This window comes from Thalassophryne amazonica, chromosome 16, assembly GCF_902500255.1.
Source record: "Thalassophryne amazonica chromosome 16, fThaAma1.1, whole genome shotgun sequence".
NCBI classification, from domain to species: Eukaryota; Metazoa; Chordata; class Actinopteri; order Batrachoidiformes; family Batrachoididae; genus Thalassophryne; species Thalassophryne amazonica.
This window is the reverse complement of record NC_047118.1, coordinates 16,502,665-16,520,592: the sequence shown is the minus strand read 5'-3', so window position 1 is coordinate 16,520,592 and position 17,928 is coordinate 16,502,665. Positions and strand designations below refer to the sequence as shown.

At 45.4% G+C, this 17,928-nt stretch overlaps 1 protein-coding gene across 1 annotated transcript in view; it reads right to left on the bottom strand.

Annotated features, from left to right (window-relative positions):
- Positions 1–17,928, bottom strand: part of baiap3 (BAI1 associated protein 3) — a 127,825-nt gene that overhangs the window by 89,050 nt on the left and 20,847 nt on the right. The window contains 1 exon segment of the mRNA XM_034190164.1: positions 2,320–2,407. Within this exon segment, the coding sequence (XP_034046055.1) occupies positions 2,320–2,407 (88 nt within the window).

Sequence of the window (17,928 nt, the reverse complement as noted above, 5' to 3'; positions counted from 1 at the left end):
GGGCATGTCCTCTTCAGCATAAGGCAACATGACCTCTTCAAGTATTTTGACATATCCAAACTGATCCATGATACCTGGTATGCGATATAGGCCCAACACCATAGTAGGAGAAACATGCCCATATCATGATGCTTGCATCACCATGCTTCACTGTCTTCACTGTGAACTGTGGCTTGAATTCAGAGTTTGGGGGTCGTCTCACAAACTGTCTGCGGCCCTTGGACCCAAAAAGAACAATTTTACTCTCATCAGTCCACAAAATATTCCTCCATTTCTCTTTAGGCCAGTTGATGTGTTCTTTGGCAAATTGTAACCTCTTCTGCACATGTCTTTTATTTAACAGAGGGACTTTGTGGGGGATTCTTACAAATAAATTAGCTTCACACAGGTGTCTTCTAACTGTCACAGCACTTACAGGTAACTCCAGACTGTCTTTGATCATCCTGCAGCTGATCAATGAGTGAGCCTTTGCCATTCTGGTTATTCTTCTATCCATTTTGATGGTTGTTTTCCATTTTCTTCCACGCGTCTGTGTTTTTTTTGTCCATTTTAAAGCATTGGAGATCATTGTAGTTGAACAGCCTATAATTTTTTGCACCTGCGTATATGTTTTCCCCTCTCCAATCAACTTTTTAATCAAACTACGCTGTTCTTCTGAACAATGTCTTGAACGTCCCATTTTCCTCAGGCTTTCAAAGAGAAAAGCATGTTCAACGGGTGCTGGCTTTATCCTTAAATAGGGGACACCTGTTTGTTCCACAAAATTGACGAACTCACTGACTGAATGCCACACTACTATTATTGTGAACACCCCCTTTTCTACTTTTTTTACTAATAGCCCAATTTCATAGCCTTAAGAGTGTGCATATCATGAATGCTTGGTCTTGTTGGATTTGTGAGAATCTGCTGAATGTACTGGTACCTTGTTTCCCATGTAACAATAAGAAATATACTCAAAACCTGGATTAATCTTTTTAGTCACATAGCACTACTATTATTCTGAACATTACTGTATATGGGTTTTCCCTCTTCGAGCAGCATTTTAACACATGCGATTTATACTCTGGTGTGACATATACTCCGGAGAATATACTTAAATTTTAAAATTTTTAAAATTTAAATTTTAATCATACTGAGTGATCATCTGCAATGTATCGACAGTACACCTAACAAACACCCCCCCAACACACACACATTTTTTATGTTCATAATACAATAATTAATTAGATTTTTTATTTATTGAGAAAAAAAAAAAAACATTAAACGTTAAAGTTTGGGGGAATCAGCTAACTTCTCCCAACTTACTAAACCTCACTCAGCCAAGCAGTGAACAGAGTGACATCATGAATATGAGATGCATGCATAATTTATTTTAATTTCCCAACATGATGTAACACTGGTCTACAAATTTTAAAAAGTTGTCTGCTTCCGAAATATAATGTGCTATTTACGATGGATTTTGGCAAAGTTTGACTACATTTATTTCAGAAGCATTTCAGCTGTAGACCAGTGTAATTAAAGCATCCTCATTACAAAGGGGTGTATGAGTCCTCACATGTAGTCTTGTACCAGATTTCATCTAACCTGGAAATCACAGAAAAACAGAAAAACATCACAGAAGCTAAAGATGTTCTACATCCTGTTTTTGTGTAGTTGGAACAAAACAAGCACAAGCCATTCTTCAGTGCAATATCCCAAATGGGATTTTTTTTTTTAATTTTAGATTAAGGCTCACTAACAGTGACATACACCATTTGGGTCAAACTACAGAACAGAGTAATGTCATTTTTGTCATTGTAATTTCATTGTTATTGGTTGTACACATTCATGCCAATCAATACAAATGACTGGATATCATCTGGCGCGGCCCTTGCCTTCACTGTTTATGAAACAAGGGCTTTGAACCCTCATCAGTAATCCAACAAGGTGTTGGATGAACTATGTTGCCAGGAAATGAATAATTTCTTTACGTTAATTCCAATATGATAGTTTGCCAAGTGACACATGCTGCTGTTTAACACTTACTTATGCATCATTTTGGAAATAAACACATTTAGCTCTCTTTGAAAAGATATTAATAACAGAGTTAAACACAAAAACTGACAGCAGTTTGTCACAGCTGAGCTGTCAGGGTTCTTTTGTTTATTTTGGCACCCTGCTCACCCCAGTCCATCTGTCTACAAGCGTCATCCTGCCCACAGTACTGGTGAGTTGAATGGCAGGACAAAGGTTGATTCACTGCATGTTCTGCATGTAAAATGTACTTCAAGTGTGTCGGAGACAGAAAGGTAGAAAAAAAAAGGGGGGGGGGGGTGTTACCTCAGCATGTGCAGCCCGGAGCAAATTCTCCTGCTTCTGCAGAACAGCATTCATACGCTCAAAGAACTCAACACTCTCCTCAGAAACCCTGCCAGGAAGAGAAAGCAGAATGATGAACATGACTCCTGTCTAAAAATAGTCAGTGTGGAATATGACATATACTACTACAGCAGTATGTGAAGAGTGGAATATATATTCTGAATTCAATGTACGTGTCTGTGTGTGTGGACAGAGACAGAGATCTATCTACCTAGATAGATAAATAGACATTGATGTATTAAAATATACAGCTGTGGTCAGAGATTTATATACACTCATCGTGGGCATGGATGTCATGGTAGTTTGGGGCTTTTAATGATGTCTTTGATCAGTTCTTTTGTCACGGTGCAGACATTATTAATGACTTTAAAAAATGAGAATCACCTACGCAAATTTGAATTGATTTTGGATCTTCTCTCAACAACAAAGAGTCAAAAATATACATACAGGCTCTAATATTTGGTTAAATGTCCCTTCATAAGCTGGACCTCAACCAGATGCTTTTGGTAGCCATCAACCAGTTTCTGGCATACATCTGGCTGGATATTTGACAACTCTTCTTGGCAGAATAGGTAGAGTTCATTTAAGTTGATTGTTTCCTGGCACAGAACAGGGTTTTGAGTGTATAGTCCACAGGTTTTCAATTTGGTTGAGGTCGGGGCTTTGGGACCTACTTTACCCAGCCCACAACCAGTATTGATGTGTGTTTGGGATCATTGACCTGCTGGAACACCCAATTGTGGCCAAGTTTAAACCATCTAGCTGCTGACTTGAGATGATGTTGAAGAATTTGGAGGTAGTCATCCTTCTTCATTATTCCATCCACTTTGTGCAATGCACCACTACCACTGGCAGCAAAACAGTGGTACAGTGTTTTTCAATTTGAAAGCCTCACCTTTACTCTTCCAAACATACCTCTTTTCAGGCTTTTGGCTTTTGCATGTGGGCAGATGCTAATTATCCTCACATTCAAGCCCATGATGAATGTATGTACAAAATAATGTTAAAGTATATCTATATAGATATACAACAGATCATCTAGTGTGGCTAAATAGCATCCGATTATCGGATATGGGAATGTATTGAAAACATCAAAAGCTGATTTTTTTTTTATTTTATTTTATTGTTTAGGAATTTGTAGGTTTTTTTAATGGATATTGGTTCCATATCACCTAGTATCCTTGGTATTGGTTTCCCAACCACCCATGTGCATTGTAGAAATAATTATTTCAGACATGTAACTCTTGAGGCTTTAGTCCGCAAAGACTTTACAGTTATTTTCCATCATGCCATGACTAATGCAAGTTCAAAGAAATGAAACAAGGAGAATGAGTGGGGGAATCCCTCCACAATTTTACATCCTCTTGGTCATTATCAGACCACATCCAGGTGCACAAAGGGCGACAACCACAAGATGGGACTGCCATATTGATTTTACACCATCATTGCCAATGCTTCCAGACAGCTGCAGCATGCACAGCTACTGGTTTGAAGTGAAAACAGATTAGCGGCAGAACATTGTGTGGATGTCTTTCAGTTGTCTGCGTTTGTGCAAGGAGACCATATCACAGTCTGATTTTAACATCAGCAATAATAGGCTTTAGCTGGAAGGCACGTGGTCAACAGATGATGGACAAACATTATTTTCTTTATGATTAAAGGTTCAATGTTGGCTACCCTGATGAGGAAATCAGAGGCAGCAGATGCCAAGATGAATGACAGGCTTGACCCTACATCTTGGAAAGGGGTTATTTTGGTGGACGTTGCATTGTGGTCTGGGGTGCCATCTGTTCTCACTTCAGATGGCAGCTGATTTTTGTCCAAAGAGAGAGAGACTTTTGGGGCCTCATTGCAGCCAAAAGGGAAATGCTGAAATAACTTACTTACTTTACACCATCACACTGTAGTTGAAATTAAACAATCAAGATATGCCTGTAATAATAATAAATAACTTTATTTATATAGCATTTTTTGTACAAAATTACACAATTCAAAGTTCTTTATCATTAACAATTAGACATACCATCATTAAAACCAATACAAATTAAACACATACAGTACAAGCCTCTAAAATACATGAAAATTCAGTAAGGAATATCTTATATATTATATTCCAATTCTAAGGTGGAACTATGCTAATATACTAAGGTATATCTATATATCTAAAAAGGAAGAGTAAAATAGAAGAGTAGAAAAGAGTAGAGTAGAGCCACTTAGGTGCCTGGTCATGAGAACCAGGGATGGGAGGTTGAAAAGCTTTTTTATCCCATGGGAACTCTTCCAACCCACCCAAGCGGCTCAAGAAAAAAAGCATATATAATAATAAATAATAAGACATAAGAAAGATATGACAAACATCTTCAACGGAGGCTTGAAGTTCCACCAAGTTTTACATCACTAGGGTTGTCCATCAGGTCTGAGCAGTTACAGCTAACCAGTGGTGGGCATAGTTGAATAATCCAATAACCGATAATTATCGAAGATAATGTTTTCATTATTGGATTATCTTTTTTAGATAACTTTAAAAACCATTATCGGACTAATTAGCTTGCGATAAATTTTTGTCTGATGTTTCTGTGTAGGCTCTCAGTTGTCCAGGTGGTTTCCATAGTAGAGAAGCTTGAATCTTCGACTGGACTGGGTTGCTTGACGCGAGGACGTTTCGCTTCAAATCGCAGAAGCTTCCTCAGCTAAAATTCTTGCTCTGGAAGTCTGACTTCTGTCTGACTCTTGTAGAGAACAATAAAACAGAAGCCAACAAAAGCTGGAGTTTTAAACCTAACCAGACCCCTCCTACTGAGAGGCAGACTGCTATAGGCTAGTGACTAAACAATAGCTCTAATTAGCAACTACTGTGCTGTAGTTAGCACACCTAATGGCAGGACAGCTGTCCCTCTAATGATGGGATGGATGCCTTTCTGATGAGTCCCTTGATGACTTGAATGACTCATTACCATAAACAAAAGACTGAAACTCCTTTGACCTGAGTACCCCATTGTAAACAGGGGATAAAGTGTGTCTCAGACCCCCTCCCCGGTTAAGGCTGGGTTTCAAACGTTTCACAAAGAATGCCTCCTTGACCTCTCTCTCAAACCATTTCTTCTCTCTGGCTAATATTTTAACTTCCTTGTCCTCAAACGTGTAGTTAGTGTCTTTAAGGTGGAGGTGAACCGCAGACTGAGGTCCACTGACGACCTCTCTGTGGTGCTGGTATAGCCTTTTGTGTAAAGGTTGCTTCGTTTCACATATGTAGTGTTCGTTACAGTTTTCCTGACATCTGATAGAATACACTACATTGCTCTGTTTCTAACTAGGGATCATGTCCTTAGGGTGAACTAATTTCTGTCTCAAGGTGTTAACCAGTTTAAAGTAAACTGGGATTTTGTGCTGTCTGAAGATCCTCTGTAGTTTTTCCCCTACTCCTGCTAAATAAGGGAGAGACACTCCTCTTCTTCTTGTCTCCGTCTCCTGTCTATTTGGTCTCTTTGTTCTCTGGGACTTCTGCACTTTGTCCAGGGACCATCATGGGTACCCACATACTGTGAGGGCTTTCCGGACACGTTGTTGTTCTTTAGCCCTTCCACAACTGCAGAGGGAAGGGCTAAAGAACAACAACAACAACAACAACAAATTCTTCCAGAGCAAGAATTTTAGCTGAGGAAGCTTCTGTGATTTGAAGCGAAACGTCCTTGCGTCAAGCAACCCAGTCCAGTCGAAGATTCAAGCTTCTCTACTATTTTTGTCTGATATTTTTTAGACTGATAACGTGGTAAATAAAGCTGAACAGCCACAAACATTTATAAAATTTAAAATCATTTGAGCACCTACCTGTTAAATGTTTCATAGCTGATGTGTAGTTCTACCCTCTGCAAAACAGAGAAGAGCTGCTTCAAGAATAAACTGCTCTATCCTCTGCAGGCAAAGGAGAACTGCCCCCCCCCCCCCAAAAAAAAACTCATTATGTTTAACCCCATATTAACATGAGGGCAATATCACCCAAGTCATCCAGAGGCATACATTTTTAACTTATTGTTCAACTTTTAACCTAACTATTTTCGGACAAGTTATTTAAATTAACGTCATGTCTGAAGTTTTATAAAGTGAAAATATCAGATATATGTTTTAGTTTTAAAGTAATGTGCTAATTTTTAAGGTTTTCGTGTGGATATTGTTGTGTGGGCCGCCAGAAGAGGAGGTACTGCTGGCCCACCACCACCAGATGGCGCCCTGTCTGGAGTGCGGGCTTCAGGCTCGAGAGGACGCTGCCGCCACGGACACAGCCGGGGGTGACAGCTGTTACTCATCATCTCATGACAGCTGTCACCCATCTACACTTCATCAGTATTATTAGACGGTATTGCTTAAATTTTCATTGTTACGCAGATGATACCCAGCTTTATCTATCCATGAAGCCAGAGGACACACACCAATTAGCTAAACTGCAGGATTGTCTTACAGACATAAAGACATGGATGACCTCTAATTTCCTGCTTTTAAACTCAGATAAAACTGAAGTTATTGTACTTGGCCCCACAAATCTTAGAAACATGGTGTCTAACCAGATCCTTACTCTGGATGGCATTACCCTGACCTCTAGTAATACTGTGAGAAATCTTGGAGTCATTTTTGATCAGGATATGTCATTCAAAGTGCATATTAAACAAATATGTAGGACTGCTTTTTTGCATTTACGCAATATCTCTAAAATCAGAAAGGTCTTGTCTCAGAGTGATGCTGAAAAACTAATTCATGCATTTATTTCCTCTAGGCTGGACTATTGTAATTCATTATTATCAGGTTGTCCTAAAAGTTCCCTAAAAAGCCTTCAGTTAATTCAAAATGCTGCAGCTAGAGTACTGACGGGGACTAGAAGGAGAGAGCATATCTCACCCATATTGGCCTCTCTTCATTGGCTTCCTGTTAATTCTAGAATAGAATTTAAAATTCTTCTTCTTACTTATAAGGTTTTGAATAATCAGGTCCCATCTTATCTTAGGGACCTCGTAGTACCATATTACCCCAATAGAGCGCTTCGCTCTCAGACTGCAGGCTTACTTGTAGTTCCTAGGGTTTGTAAGAGTAGAATGGGAGGCAGAGCCTTCAGCTTTCAGGCTCCTCTCCTGTGGAACCAGCTCCCAATTCAGATCAGGGAGACAGACACCCTCTCTACTTTTAAGATTAGGCTTAAAACTTTCCTTTTTGCTAAAGCTTATAGTTAGGGCTGGATCAGGTGACCCTGAACCATCCCTTAGTTATGCTGCTATAGACGTAGACTGCTGGGGGGTTCCCATGATGCACTGTTTCTTTTTCTTTTTGCTCTGTATGCACCACTCTGCATTTAATCATTAGTGATCGATCTCTGCTCCCCTCCACAGCATGTCTTTTTCCTGGTTCTCTCCCTCAGCCCCAACCAGTCCCAGCAGAAGACTGCCCCTCCCTGAGCCTGGTTCTGCTGGAGGTTTCTTCCTGTTAAAAGGGAGTTTTTCCTTCCCACTGTAGCCAAGTGCTTGCTCACAGGGGGTCGTTTTGACCGTTGGGGTTTTACATAATTATTGTATGGCCTTGCCTTACAATATAAAGCGCCTTGGGGCAACTGTTTGTTGTGATTTGGCGCTATATAAAAAAAATTGATTGATTGATTGATTGATTGATTGATCATTCTCCTCCATAAAAACCGGACTTCATCTCCACCTCATTACCGAGATATCATCTACCAGTAAAGGTAATATTCTCAGCCGTGTAACTAACTGTGTTTAGTCTGAACTCATTTTTGCAGCTGTTTTTTTCCTGTGGAGTGCATTGTCTGGAGATTGGCGTGACCGGCGACAGCTTCGCTTCACACCCCGCCAGATAAATGCTTTGTGACAGGAGCTGCACGTGTGGATGAGAGGTGGAGGTGGAATTCCCACCATTTGTTATTACTGGGTGTGCACACACCCACCTTTGATTGTTTCTGCTCCTCGCCAGCAGTACCAGATCTGACGCTCGGAGACGGTGGCCACCTGGGGACTCGGGACTTGGCGGCTCCAGTATTCTCCAGGTTCAGTGGCAGAGGAAATCGTGTGGTTCCGGTTCTTCTCAGGACAGACGTCTTCTATCCTCGAGCCTGCCCACACGTCACCTTTGTGATTGACTATTGTCTTACATTCTGTAATCTGTTGTATTGTGGTTGTGCTCATTCACAACAGTAAAAGTGTTCATTTTTGACTCTATCATTGTCCGTTCATTTACGCCCCCGTTGTGGGTCCGTGTCACGACACTTTCCCAACAGGATGTCTCGGCCCGCGTCATGGATCCCGAGGGGCATCACCCAGCCGTTGAACAGCCAGTGGAAGAGCAGGGTGCACGGGCGTCTGCAGGAGGCATGTTTGGTGAGTTGCAGCAAATCCTCACCGCCTTTACTGCTCGGTTGGATCAGATGACCGAGCAAAACGTCATCCTTAATCGCAGGATGGAGGCTCTCACTGCACAGGTGGAAGCGTGCGCTCAGGGCACTGCTGCAGCTCCTCCTCCTGCAGACCCAGTGCAGAATACAGACGTTCCACTGGTCGTTCAACGACCCCCCCCCCACCATCCCCTGAAGCATACATAAGCCTCCCAGAGCCGTACGGGGGTTATGTGGAGACGTGCGCGGACTTTCTTATGCAGTGTTCGCTCGTCTTTGCACAATGTCCCATAATGTACGCGTCTGACGCCAGTAAGGTGGCTTATGTCATTAACTTGGTCCGAGGTGAGGCACGCGCCTGGGCTACGGCGCTTTGGGAGCAAAATTCACGGCTCCTTCACACGTATGCTGGGTTTGTGAGGGAGTTCAAAACGGTTTTTGATCACCCTAATAGAGGAGAAACAGCTTCAACTATGCTGCTGTCAATGAGACAGGGGAGCCGGAGCGCAGCCGCTTATGCAGTCGACTTCCGCATCGCGGCTGCGAGGTCCGGCTGGAATGACGCTGCGCTCCGCGCTGTCTTCATAAACGGACTGTCGCCGGTCCTGAAGGAGCACCTGGTGGCTAAGGACGAACTGCGAGATTTACATGGGCATATCAATCTCGTTATACGGTTAGACAGTCGGTTGGAGGAATGCCGTTGGGAGCAAGACAAAGGATGTGGCTGGGTACGCGCCATCCCTCTCCCTTCCGGTTCCGAAAGGGTTCCGCCCTCCCCACGCTCCACAGCCGCAGCGCTCCGTGTGGCAACAGCTCCCCCTGCTGACGTTGCTAGGGAAACACACAGGGCCAAAATAAGAAGAGATGACAGAATGAGGAGGCTGGTCCGTGGGGAGTGTTTTCTCTGCAGCTCAAAAGAGCACATACAGAAAAACTGCCCCAAACGGCCAAAACGACAACACTCGCCCTTAGAGACTGGGCTAAGGGGGGGGGGTCATAACATTCACGTGGGACACACACGTATTGCCACACGACTCCCAGTTACAATCCTGAGCGGGGATTTAACCCTTCAAGCCCCAGCACTGGTGGACACGGGGTCGGAAGGGAATCTGATAGACAGCAGATGGGCTAGGGAGGTAGGGCTCCCTCTGGTGGCGCTCCCTTTGCCATTGCAGGTGCGGGCACTAGATGGCACCCTTCTCCCTTTAATCACACACAAGACACAACCAGTAACTCTGGTGGTGTCTGGAAATCATCGGGAGGAGATCGAGTTTTTTGTGACTCCTTCTACCTCCCGTGTGATTTTGGGCTTCCCGTGGATGTTGAAGCACAATCCCTGGATTGATTGGCCGTCTGGGGTGGTGTTTCAGTGGAGCGAAACCTGCCATCGGGTGTGTTTAGGATCCTCGGTTCCTCCCGGTTTACGTGCTAAGGAGGAGGTCAAAGTCCCTCCCAATATGACAGCGGTGCCGGTTGAGTACCACGATCTTGCTGACGTCTTCAGCAAGGATCTGGCACTCACCCTTCCCCCGCACCGTCCGTACGATTGTGCCATTGATTTGATTCCAGGCGTGGCGTTTCCGTCCAGCAGGCTGTACAACCTCTCACGACCTGAGCGCGAATCAATGGAGACCTACATCCGGGACTCATTAGCTGCTGGGCTGATCCGGAATTCCACCTCCCCGATGGGTGCAGGTTTCTTTTTTGTGGGCAAGAAAGATGGCGGACTCCGTCCATGCATTGATTACAGGGGGCTGAATGAGATTACGGTTCGCAACCGATACCCGTTGCCGTTGTTACATTCTGTGTTTACTCCCCTGCATGGAACCAAAATATTTACAAAGTTGGATCTTAGGAATGCGTATCACCTGGTTTGGGTCCGGAAGGGAGACGAGTGGAAGACGGCATTTAACACCCCATTAGGTCATTTTGAGTACCTGGTCATGCCGTTCGGCCTCACTAACACCCCCGCGACGTTCCAAGCTTTGGTAAATGATGTCTTGCGGGACTTCCTGCACCAATTCGTCTTCGTATATCTGGTTGATATACTCATCTTTTCTCCGGACCCTGAGACTCATGTCCAGCATGTACGTCATGTCCTGCAGCGGTTGTTGGAGAACCGGCTATTTGTGAAGGGCGAGAAGTGCGAGTTCCACCGCACCTCTTTGTCCTTCCTGGGGTTTATCATCTCCTCCAACTCCGTCGCCCCTGATCCGGCCAAGGTTGCGGCGGTGAGAGATTGGCCCCAACCAACAAGCCGCAGGAAGCTGCAACAGTTCCTCGGCTTTGCAAATTTCTACAGGAGGTTCATTAAGGGCTACAGTCAGGTAGTTAGCCCCCTGACAGCCCTGACCTCTCCAAAAGTCCCCTTCACCTGGTCGGATCGGTGTGAAGCCGCGTTCAAGGAGTTGAAACGACGGTTCTCGACTGCACCAGTTCTGGTGCAGCCCGACCCTAGTCGCCAGTTCGTGGTTGAAGTGGACGCCTCTGACTCAGGGATAGGAGCCGTGCTTTCCCAGAGCGGAGAGACCGATAAGGTTCTTCACCCATGTGCCTATTTTTCCCGCAGGTTGACCCCGGCCGAACGGAACTATGACGTCGGCAATCGAGAACTCCTTGCGGTGAAAGAGGCTCTTGAGGAGTGGAGACACCTGTTGGAGGGAGCGTCTGTGCCATTCACGGTTTTCACTGACCATCGGAACCTGGAGTATATCAGGACTGCCAAGCGGCTGAACCCCAGGCAAGTCCGCTGGTCACTGTTCTTCGGTCGTTTTGACTTCCAAATCACTTACCGCCCCGGGACCAAGAACCAGAGATGGGATGCCTTGTCCCGGGTGCACGAAGATGAAGTCAAAACTGAGCTGTCGAATCCACCGGAGTCCATCATTCCAGAGTCCACTATCGTGGCAACCCTCACCTGGGACATTGATAAGACCATCCGGGAGGCCCTGGAATGGAGCCCGGACCCCGGAACTGGTCCGAGGAACAGACTTTACGTCCCACCAGAGGCTAGAGATGCAGTTCTGGATTTTTGTCACGGTTCCAAGCTCTCCTGTCATCCGGGGGTGCGAAGGACAGTGGCAGTTATCCGGCAGCGCTTCTGGTGGGCGTCCATGGAGGCCGACATCTGGGAGAATATCCAGGCCGGTACCACCTGTGCCAGGAGCAAAGCCGAGCACAAGAAGACCCAAGGGCTTCTCCAGCCGCTGCCAGTGCCTCATCGCCCCTGGTCCCATATCGGCCTGGATTTTGTCACGGGCTTCCCGCCGTCCCAGGGCAACACCACCATCCTCACGATAGTGGACCGATTCTCCAAGGCGGCCCACTTCGTGGCCCTCCCGAAGCTCCCCACTGCCCAGGAGGCTGCTGACCTCCTGGTTCACCACGTTGTCCGTCTGCATGGGATACCAACTGACATTGTCTCGGATCGTGGTCCCCAGTTTTCCTCTCAAGTCTGGAGGAGTTTCTGCAGAGAACTGGGGGCCACCATGAGCCTCTCGTCTGGGTACCACCCACAGACGAACGGACAGGTAGAACGGGCCAACCAAGAGCTGGAACAGACCCTTCGCTGTGTGACATCCGCGCATCCGACGGCCTGGAGTAACCATCTGGCCTGGATCGAGTATGCCCATAACAGTCAAATGGGGAGAGGCCGGTGGAGGAAGACACCTGAGGTGTGTCTGGGGTACCAGCCCCCATTGTTTCCCATGGTGGAGGGAGAGGTCGGTGTGCCCTCGGTCCAGGCCCACCTGCGGAGGTGCCGTCGGGTGTGGCGCACTGCCCGTTCTGCCCATGCAGACCGCCGGCGGACCCCGGCCCCTGCATACCAGCCTGGGCAGGAGGTGTGGTTGTCTACGAAGGACATTCCCTTACAAGTGGACTCCCCGAAATTGAAGGACAGGTACATTGGCCCCTTCAAGATCCTCAAGGTCCTCAGCCCGTGTTCCATGTTTCCCGGATCAAACCACACCACACCTCACCCCTCTGTGCTCCCGGTCCGGCGCCGCCTCCTGCCCGCATCGTTGACGGGGAGCCGGCTTGGACCGTGCGCCGGCTCCTGGACGTCCGTTGGATGGGCCGGGGGTTTCAGTATCTGGTGGACTGGGAGGGGTATGGACCCGAAGAACGCTCCTGGGTGAAGAGGAGCTTCATCCTGGATCTGGCCCTCTTGGCCGATTTCTACCGCCGCTACCCGGACAAGCCTGGTCGGGCACCAGGAAGCGCCCATTGAGGGGGGGTCCTGTTGTGTGGGCCGCCAGAAGAGGAGGTACTGCTGGCCCACCACCACCAGATGGCGCCCTGCCTGGAGTGCGGGCTTCAGGCTCGAGAGGGCGCTGCCGCCACGGACACAGCCGGGGGTGACAGCTGTTACTCATCATCTCATGACAGCTGTCACCCATCTACACTTCATCATTCTCCTCCATAAAAAACGGACTTCATCTCTACCTCGTTGCCAAGATATCATCTACCAGTAGAGGTAATATTCTCAGCCGTGTAACTAACTGTGTTTAGTCTGAACTCATTTTTGCAGCTGTTTTTTCCTGTGGAGTGCATTGTCTGGAGATTGGCGTGACCGGCGACAGCTTCGCTTCACACCCCACCAGATAAGTGCTTTGTGACAGGAGCTGCACGTGTGGATGAGAGGTGGAGGTGGAATTCCCACCATTTGTTATTACTGGGTGTGCACACACCCACCTTTGATTGTTTCTGCTCCTCGCCAGCAGTACCAGATGCGACGTTCGGAGACGGTGGCCACCTGGGGACTCGGGACTTGGCGGCTCCAGTATTCTCCAGGTTCAGTGGCAGAGGAAATCGTGTGGTTCCGGTTCTTCTCAGGACAGACGTCTTCTATCCTCGAGCCTGCCCACACGTCACCTTTGTGATTGACTATTGTCTTACATTCTGTAATCTGTTGTATTGTGGTTGTGCTCATTCACAACAGTAAAAGTGTTCATTTTTGACTCTATCATTGTCCGTTCATTTACGCCCCCTGTTGTGGGTCCATGTCACGACACTTTCCCAACAGATATATGCTGTGTCCAGGTGCATTATGGGTGATAGGGTAATCTCAGTACGTTCACGACATGAGAAATGCATTTGAAACACTCTGATCAGGCTCTACGGACAACAGCATTAAACTCTAGTGCCTAAAACTCTCGTAAATATATTCTCTGGGTTTATAGATGTTATTGTGTCTGCATTTATTAAATTCCAGGCATCTTAAATGTAGCAGACATGGATTATCTGGAATTTTGTTTTGGAAAGTTTTCAAGGTCTCTACTGCCATCTACTGGCCAGTAGTGTTCACGGCAGTATTGGCCCTGAAGCTGGGCTGATATTTTCAATCACTGTACTTGGCAAGGTGTAAAAGTTCAGAGCGCAATATTTATGTTCTCACACACATTGTATGTTCAAAAACCACACATCGGACTCGTGTTTCCAGAAGCAAAATGTAAACAGAAGCTTTTTTTCAAACTTAATTTACAAAAACTCTCAATGGGAGTACGGAACCAGGGAGAGGTCACTTAAAGTGATATTTTTTTTTTTGGCCATGATAATTTGTGCACAAGTTTTCCTTTAATTGAGCCCACGAATGAAAAAACGTGCTATCAAATTCATGAAACGTGCACATGTTTTCCTGGCTGTGATAATTTGTGCGCACATTTACCTTTAATTGAGCCCTTGAATTAATAAAACATGCGCACGTTTTCCTTTCGTTCAAAATGAACTTCATAATATGACCTAAATTGTCATCCTCACGACGGGACGACGCTTCGCCCTCAGCATCCTCTTTAATGTGCTTAAACTCCAGATGTCATGCTGGGTAGCTGGAGTTCTCTATATGACCTTGTGCGCCCAAACCATGATGATACACTCTGACAGATTCATTTCTAATGGGGAAATGTATTACACTGTCTCCTGCTTTGTTGGCTAATGGCCAACATTTATGTGTCAAGACAATACTGAGTGCACGTGCATAAATTGTGGCCATGTTTAAGTAGATCGTGCCCTTGTTTTACTCAAACGATGCTTAAAACCTGTGCACAATATCATAAAACGTGCACACAATATCATAAAATGAGTGCACATTCTCTCCACATGCAAAACATTTTGCGATGACCCTTCCAGGGCTCCGTAAAAATGCCTGTTTTTACAAATATGCTGCCATACGCTTTGTCACAGGTGCACCTTTCACCACGCACCATTGTGATTTGTATTCAATGGTGAAGTGGCCCTCTCTCCACACGCGTAGACAAATCCATTGGCTATTGTGTATTTATAAATGTTTGATTGGTTTGGCTCCGTCCTATTTGAGCTCCTTACTAAACATCCACACTTCCAGTCGCGCTCTCCGCTCCAGCACTTACATCAGTCTGGTGGTCCCAAAAGTTCGCACAGTCTTTGGTCGCTCCTCTTTCCAGTTTTCTGCAGCAAGTGACTGGAATAATTTACAACAGTCTCTAAAGCTTAGTTTGTTTTTACCCCTATCTATTTTTAAAAACTCAATTTCTAATATTTTACAGGACCATTGCATATGTTTTTAATAATGTATATCTTAATTCTTAACATTTTCTGTTTCATTGTTGTTGTTTTTGCAGTTGTTTTACTGTATGTTTTTCACTGTTGTATGTGGGGACTGTGAATCTCTGTTTTTCTCTTCTGTCGTTGTGCTGCCTCTTGACCAGGTCGTCATTGTAAATGAGAAAGTGTTCTCAATTGACTTACCTGGTAAAACATTGAATAAAGAAAAAGAAAGAAAAAATAAAAGATAAAAAAATGGAATATTTTACAAAAGCAAATTTATCTGTAAACACCAACACACGACACACATCACATTAACGTGTTGGTTTACATAATGAATGACTCAACCAATCAGTGTTTAGCGGAGGCACATTTTACCCAGAATCCTTTGCGATCTGTCTGTGTTTGTTACAAAACTTCAGAATTAGTGCATTATTCAACAGTAAAAGATATATGTTATATTTTAATTTTGTACAAATGACAGAATTGTGCAGGGGTGGTGGCCAAGTGGTTAGTGCGCTTGGTTTCAGTTCAGAAGGTTCCGGGTTCAAATCCCACCCCTGCCATATTTCTCCATGTAATGTGGAGTTGCGTCAGGAAGGGCATCTGGTGTAAAACCTGTGCCATTTCAACATGCAGATCCACCTTGGATTTGCTGTGGCGACCCCGAGTGCAAAAACAAGGGAGCAGCCGAAGGGACTTACTTTTTACAAATGACAGAATTTACATTAATGGAGTTATTGTATCAGTAGTAATTTTATTTATACACCACACCATAACTCAGCATTGCTTTACGCTCAGCCTGACGGGAGCGTCGTGATTGGGTTGAGAGTTGAGCTTTGCGGCTCCTTTCAGCTTGCTTCTGTGCTGGAAGCCATGTAGTAAACAAGAGCTTCCAGCAGGGGGCAAGATGTTCAAAGACAGAAGTGCAGGCTCATTGTTTGGGTCTGTTGTCCTTTTGATGCTACCAGAAGTGATTGTGGTGTTAAAACTCAAATTCAGCTTGTTAGTAGTTGCAAATGTACCAGAGACAATACTGGAATTTATCGGTTATCTGTAACTTCCGATACATTTTTTGGGGGTTTATTGTTTTATCTTTATCAAAGATAACTTTTCAGTTATCTGATTACTGTCACTGTAAGATCAGAATGTAAGTGGTTGGCTGATCAAGTGGTGACACAAGCAGAAAACATGCTGATGTTAAAGGACACCATAGGGAACTCCTGCATTGGGAGAGAAGGACTCGGAACCACCCACGTCCAGCAATGAAAGAAAGGCAGAGGAGAGACATGAGGTTCAACACCTGGAGGAAGAAAAGCAAAGGTCCAGAGCCGTGGAACTAGCTTCACAAGGAGTCTGGTTGAAGTGGGACCTGCCTAAGCATAAGCTCATGTGGCCTGAACTGTAGAAGCAAGAGCCCTTCCACAGTTCTTTCCTGTTCCAATCAGTGGATGACGCTCCGCCAACACCAACATTCTTGTACAGATGGGGACTGAGGGAGGGCCCCCTGTGCAAATTATGAGGTGAGGTTGGCTCTCACTGCGGTATTGTATCACTTCCTGTTCCATAGCACAGCAGTGTTTTGCTGTATCTGTTAGCTGTTTAATCTGCGCAGTTAGATTGATCTAGTTAACTAGATAACGATTTGTTTCACGGTGTAATCTTCGCGTGCCTTAACTAAAGCACTCCGTCTGCTGAATCACCTCTAAATTATTTACACATTATTCACTTTGTGTGTTTTTAGGAATCCGCTAGCTTAGCGCAGCTACTAGCTCTTAGCCGGTTTAGCATGGTGGCTTTTCCTGTCTCTCCCGCACGTTTCTGCTCTGGGTGTGAAATGTTTAGTTATTCCTCTGCCTCCTTTAGCAGTAATGGTACTTGTAATAAGTGTAGCTTATTTGTAGCTTTGGAGGCCAGGCTGGGCGAATTGGAGACTCGGCTCCACACCTTGGAAAATCCTACAGCTAGCCAGGTCCCTGTAGTCGGTGCGGACCAAGGTAGCTTAGCTGCCGTTAGTTACCCTCCGGCAGATCCCGAGCAGCCGGGAAAGCAGGCCGACTGGGTGACTGTGAGGAGGAAGCATAGCCCTAAACAGAAGCCCCGTGTACACCGCCAACTCGTTCACATTTCTAACCGTTTTTCCCCACTCGGCGACACACCCGCCGAGGATCAAACTCTGGTTATTGGTGACTCTGTTTTGAGAAATGTGAAGTTAGCGACACCAGCAACCATAGTCAATTGTCTTCCGGGGGCCAGAGCAGGTGACATTGAAGGAAATTTGAAACTGCTGGCTAAGGCTAAGCGTAAATTTGGTAAGATTGTAATTCACGTCGGCAGTAATGACACCCGGTTACGCCAATCGGAGGTCACTAAAATTAACATTGAATCGGTGTGTAACTTTGCAAAAACAATGTCGGACTCTGTAGTTTTCTATGGGCCCATCCCCAATCAGATCGGCAGTGACATATTTAGCCGCATGCTCTCCCTGAATTGCTGGCTGTCTGAGTGGTGTCCAAAAAATGAGGTGGGCTTCATAGATAATTGGCAAAGCTTCTGGGGAAAACCTGGTCTTGTTAGGAGAGACGGCATCCATCCCACTTTGGATGGAGCAGCTCTCATTTCTAGAAATCTGGCCAATTTTCTTAAATCCTCCAAACCGTGAC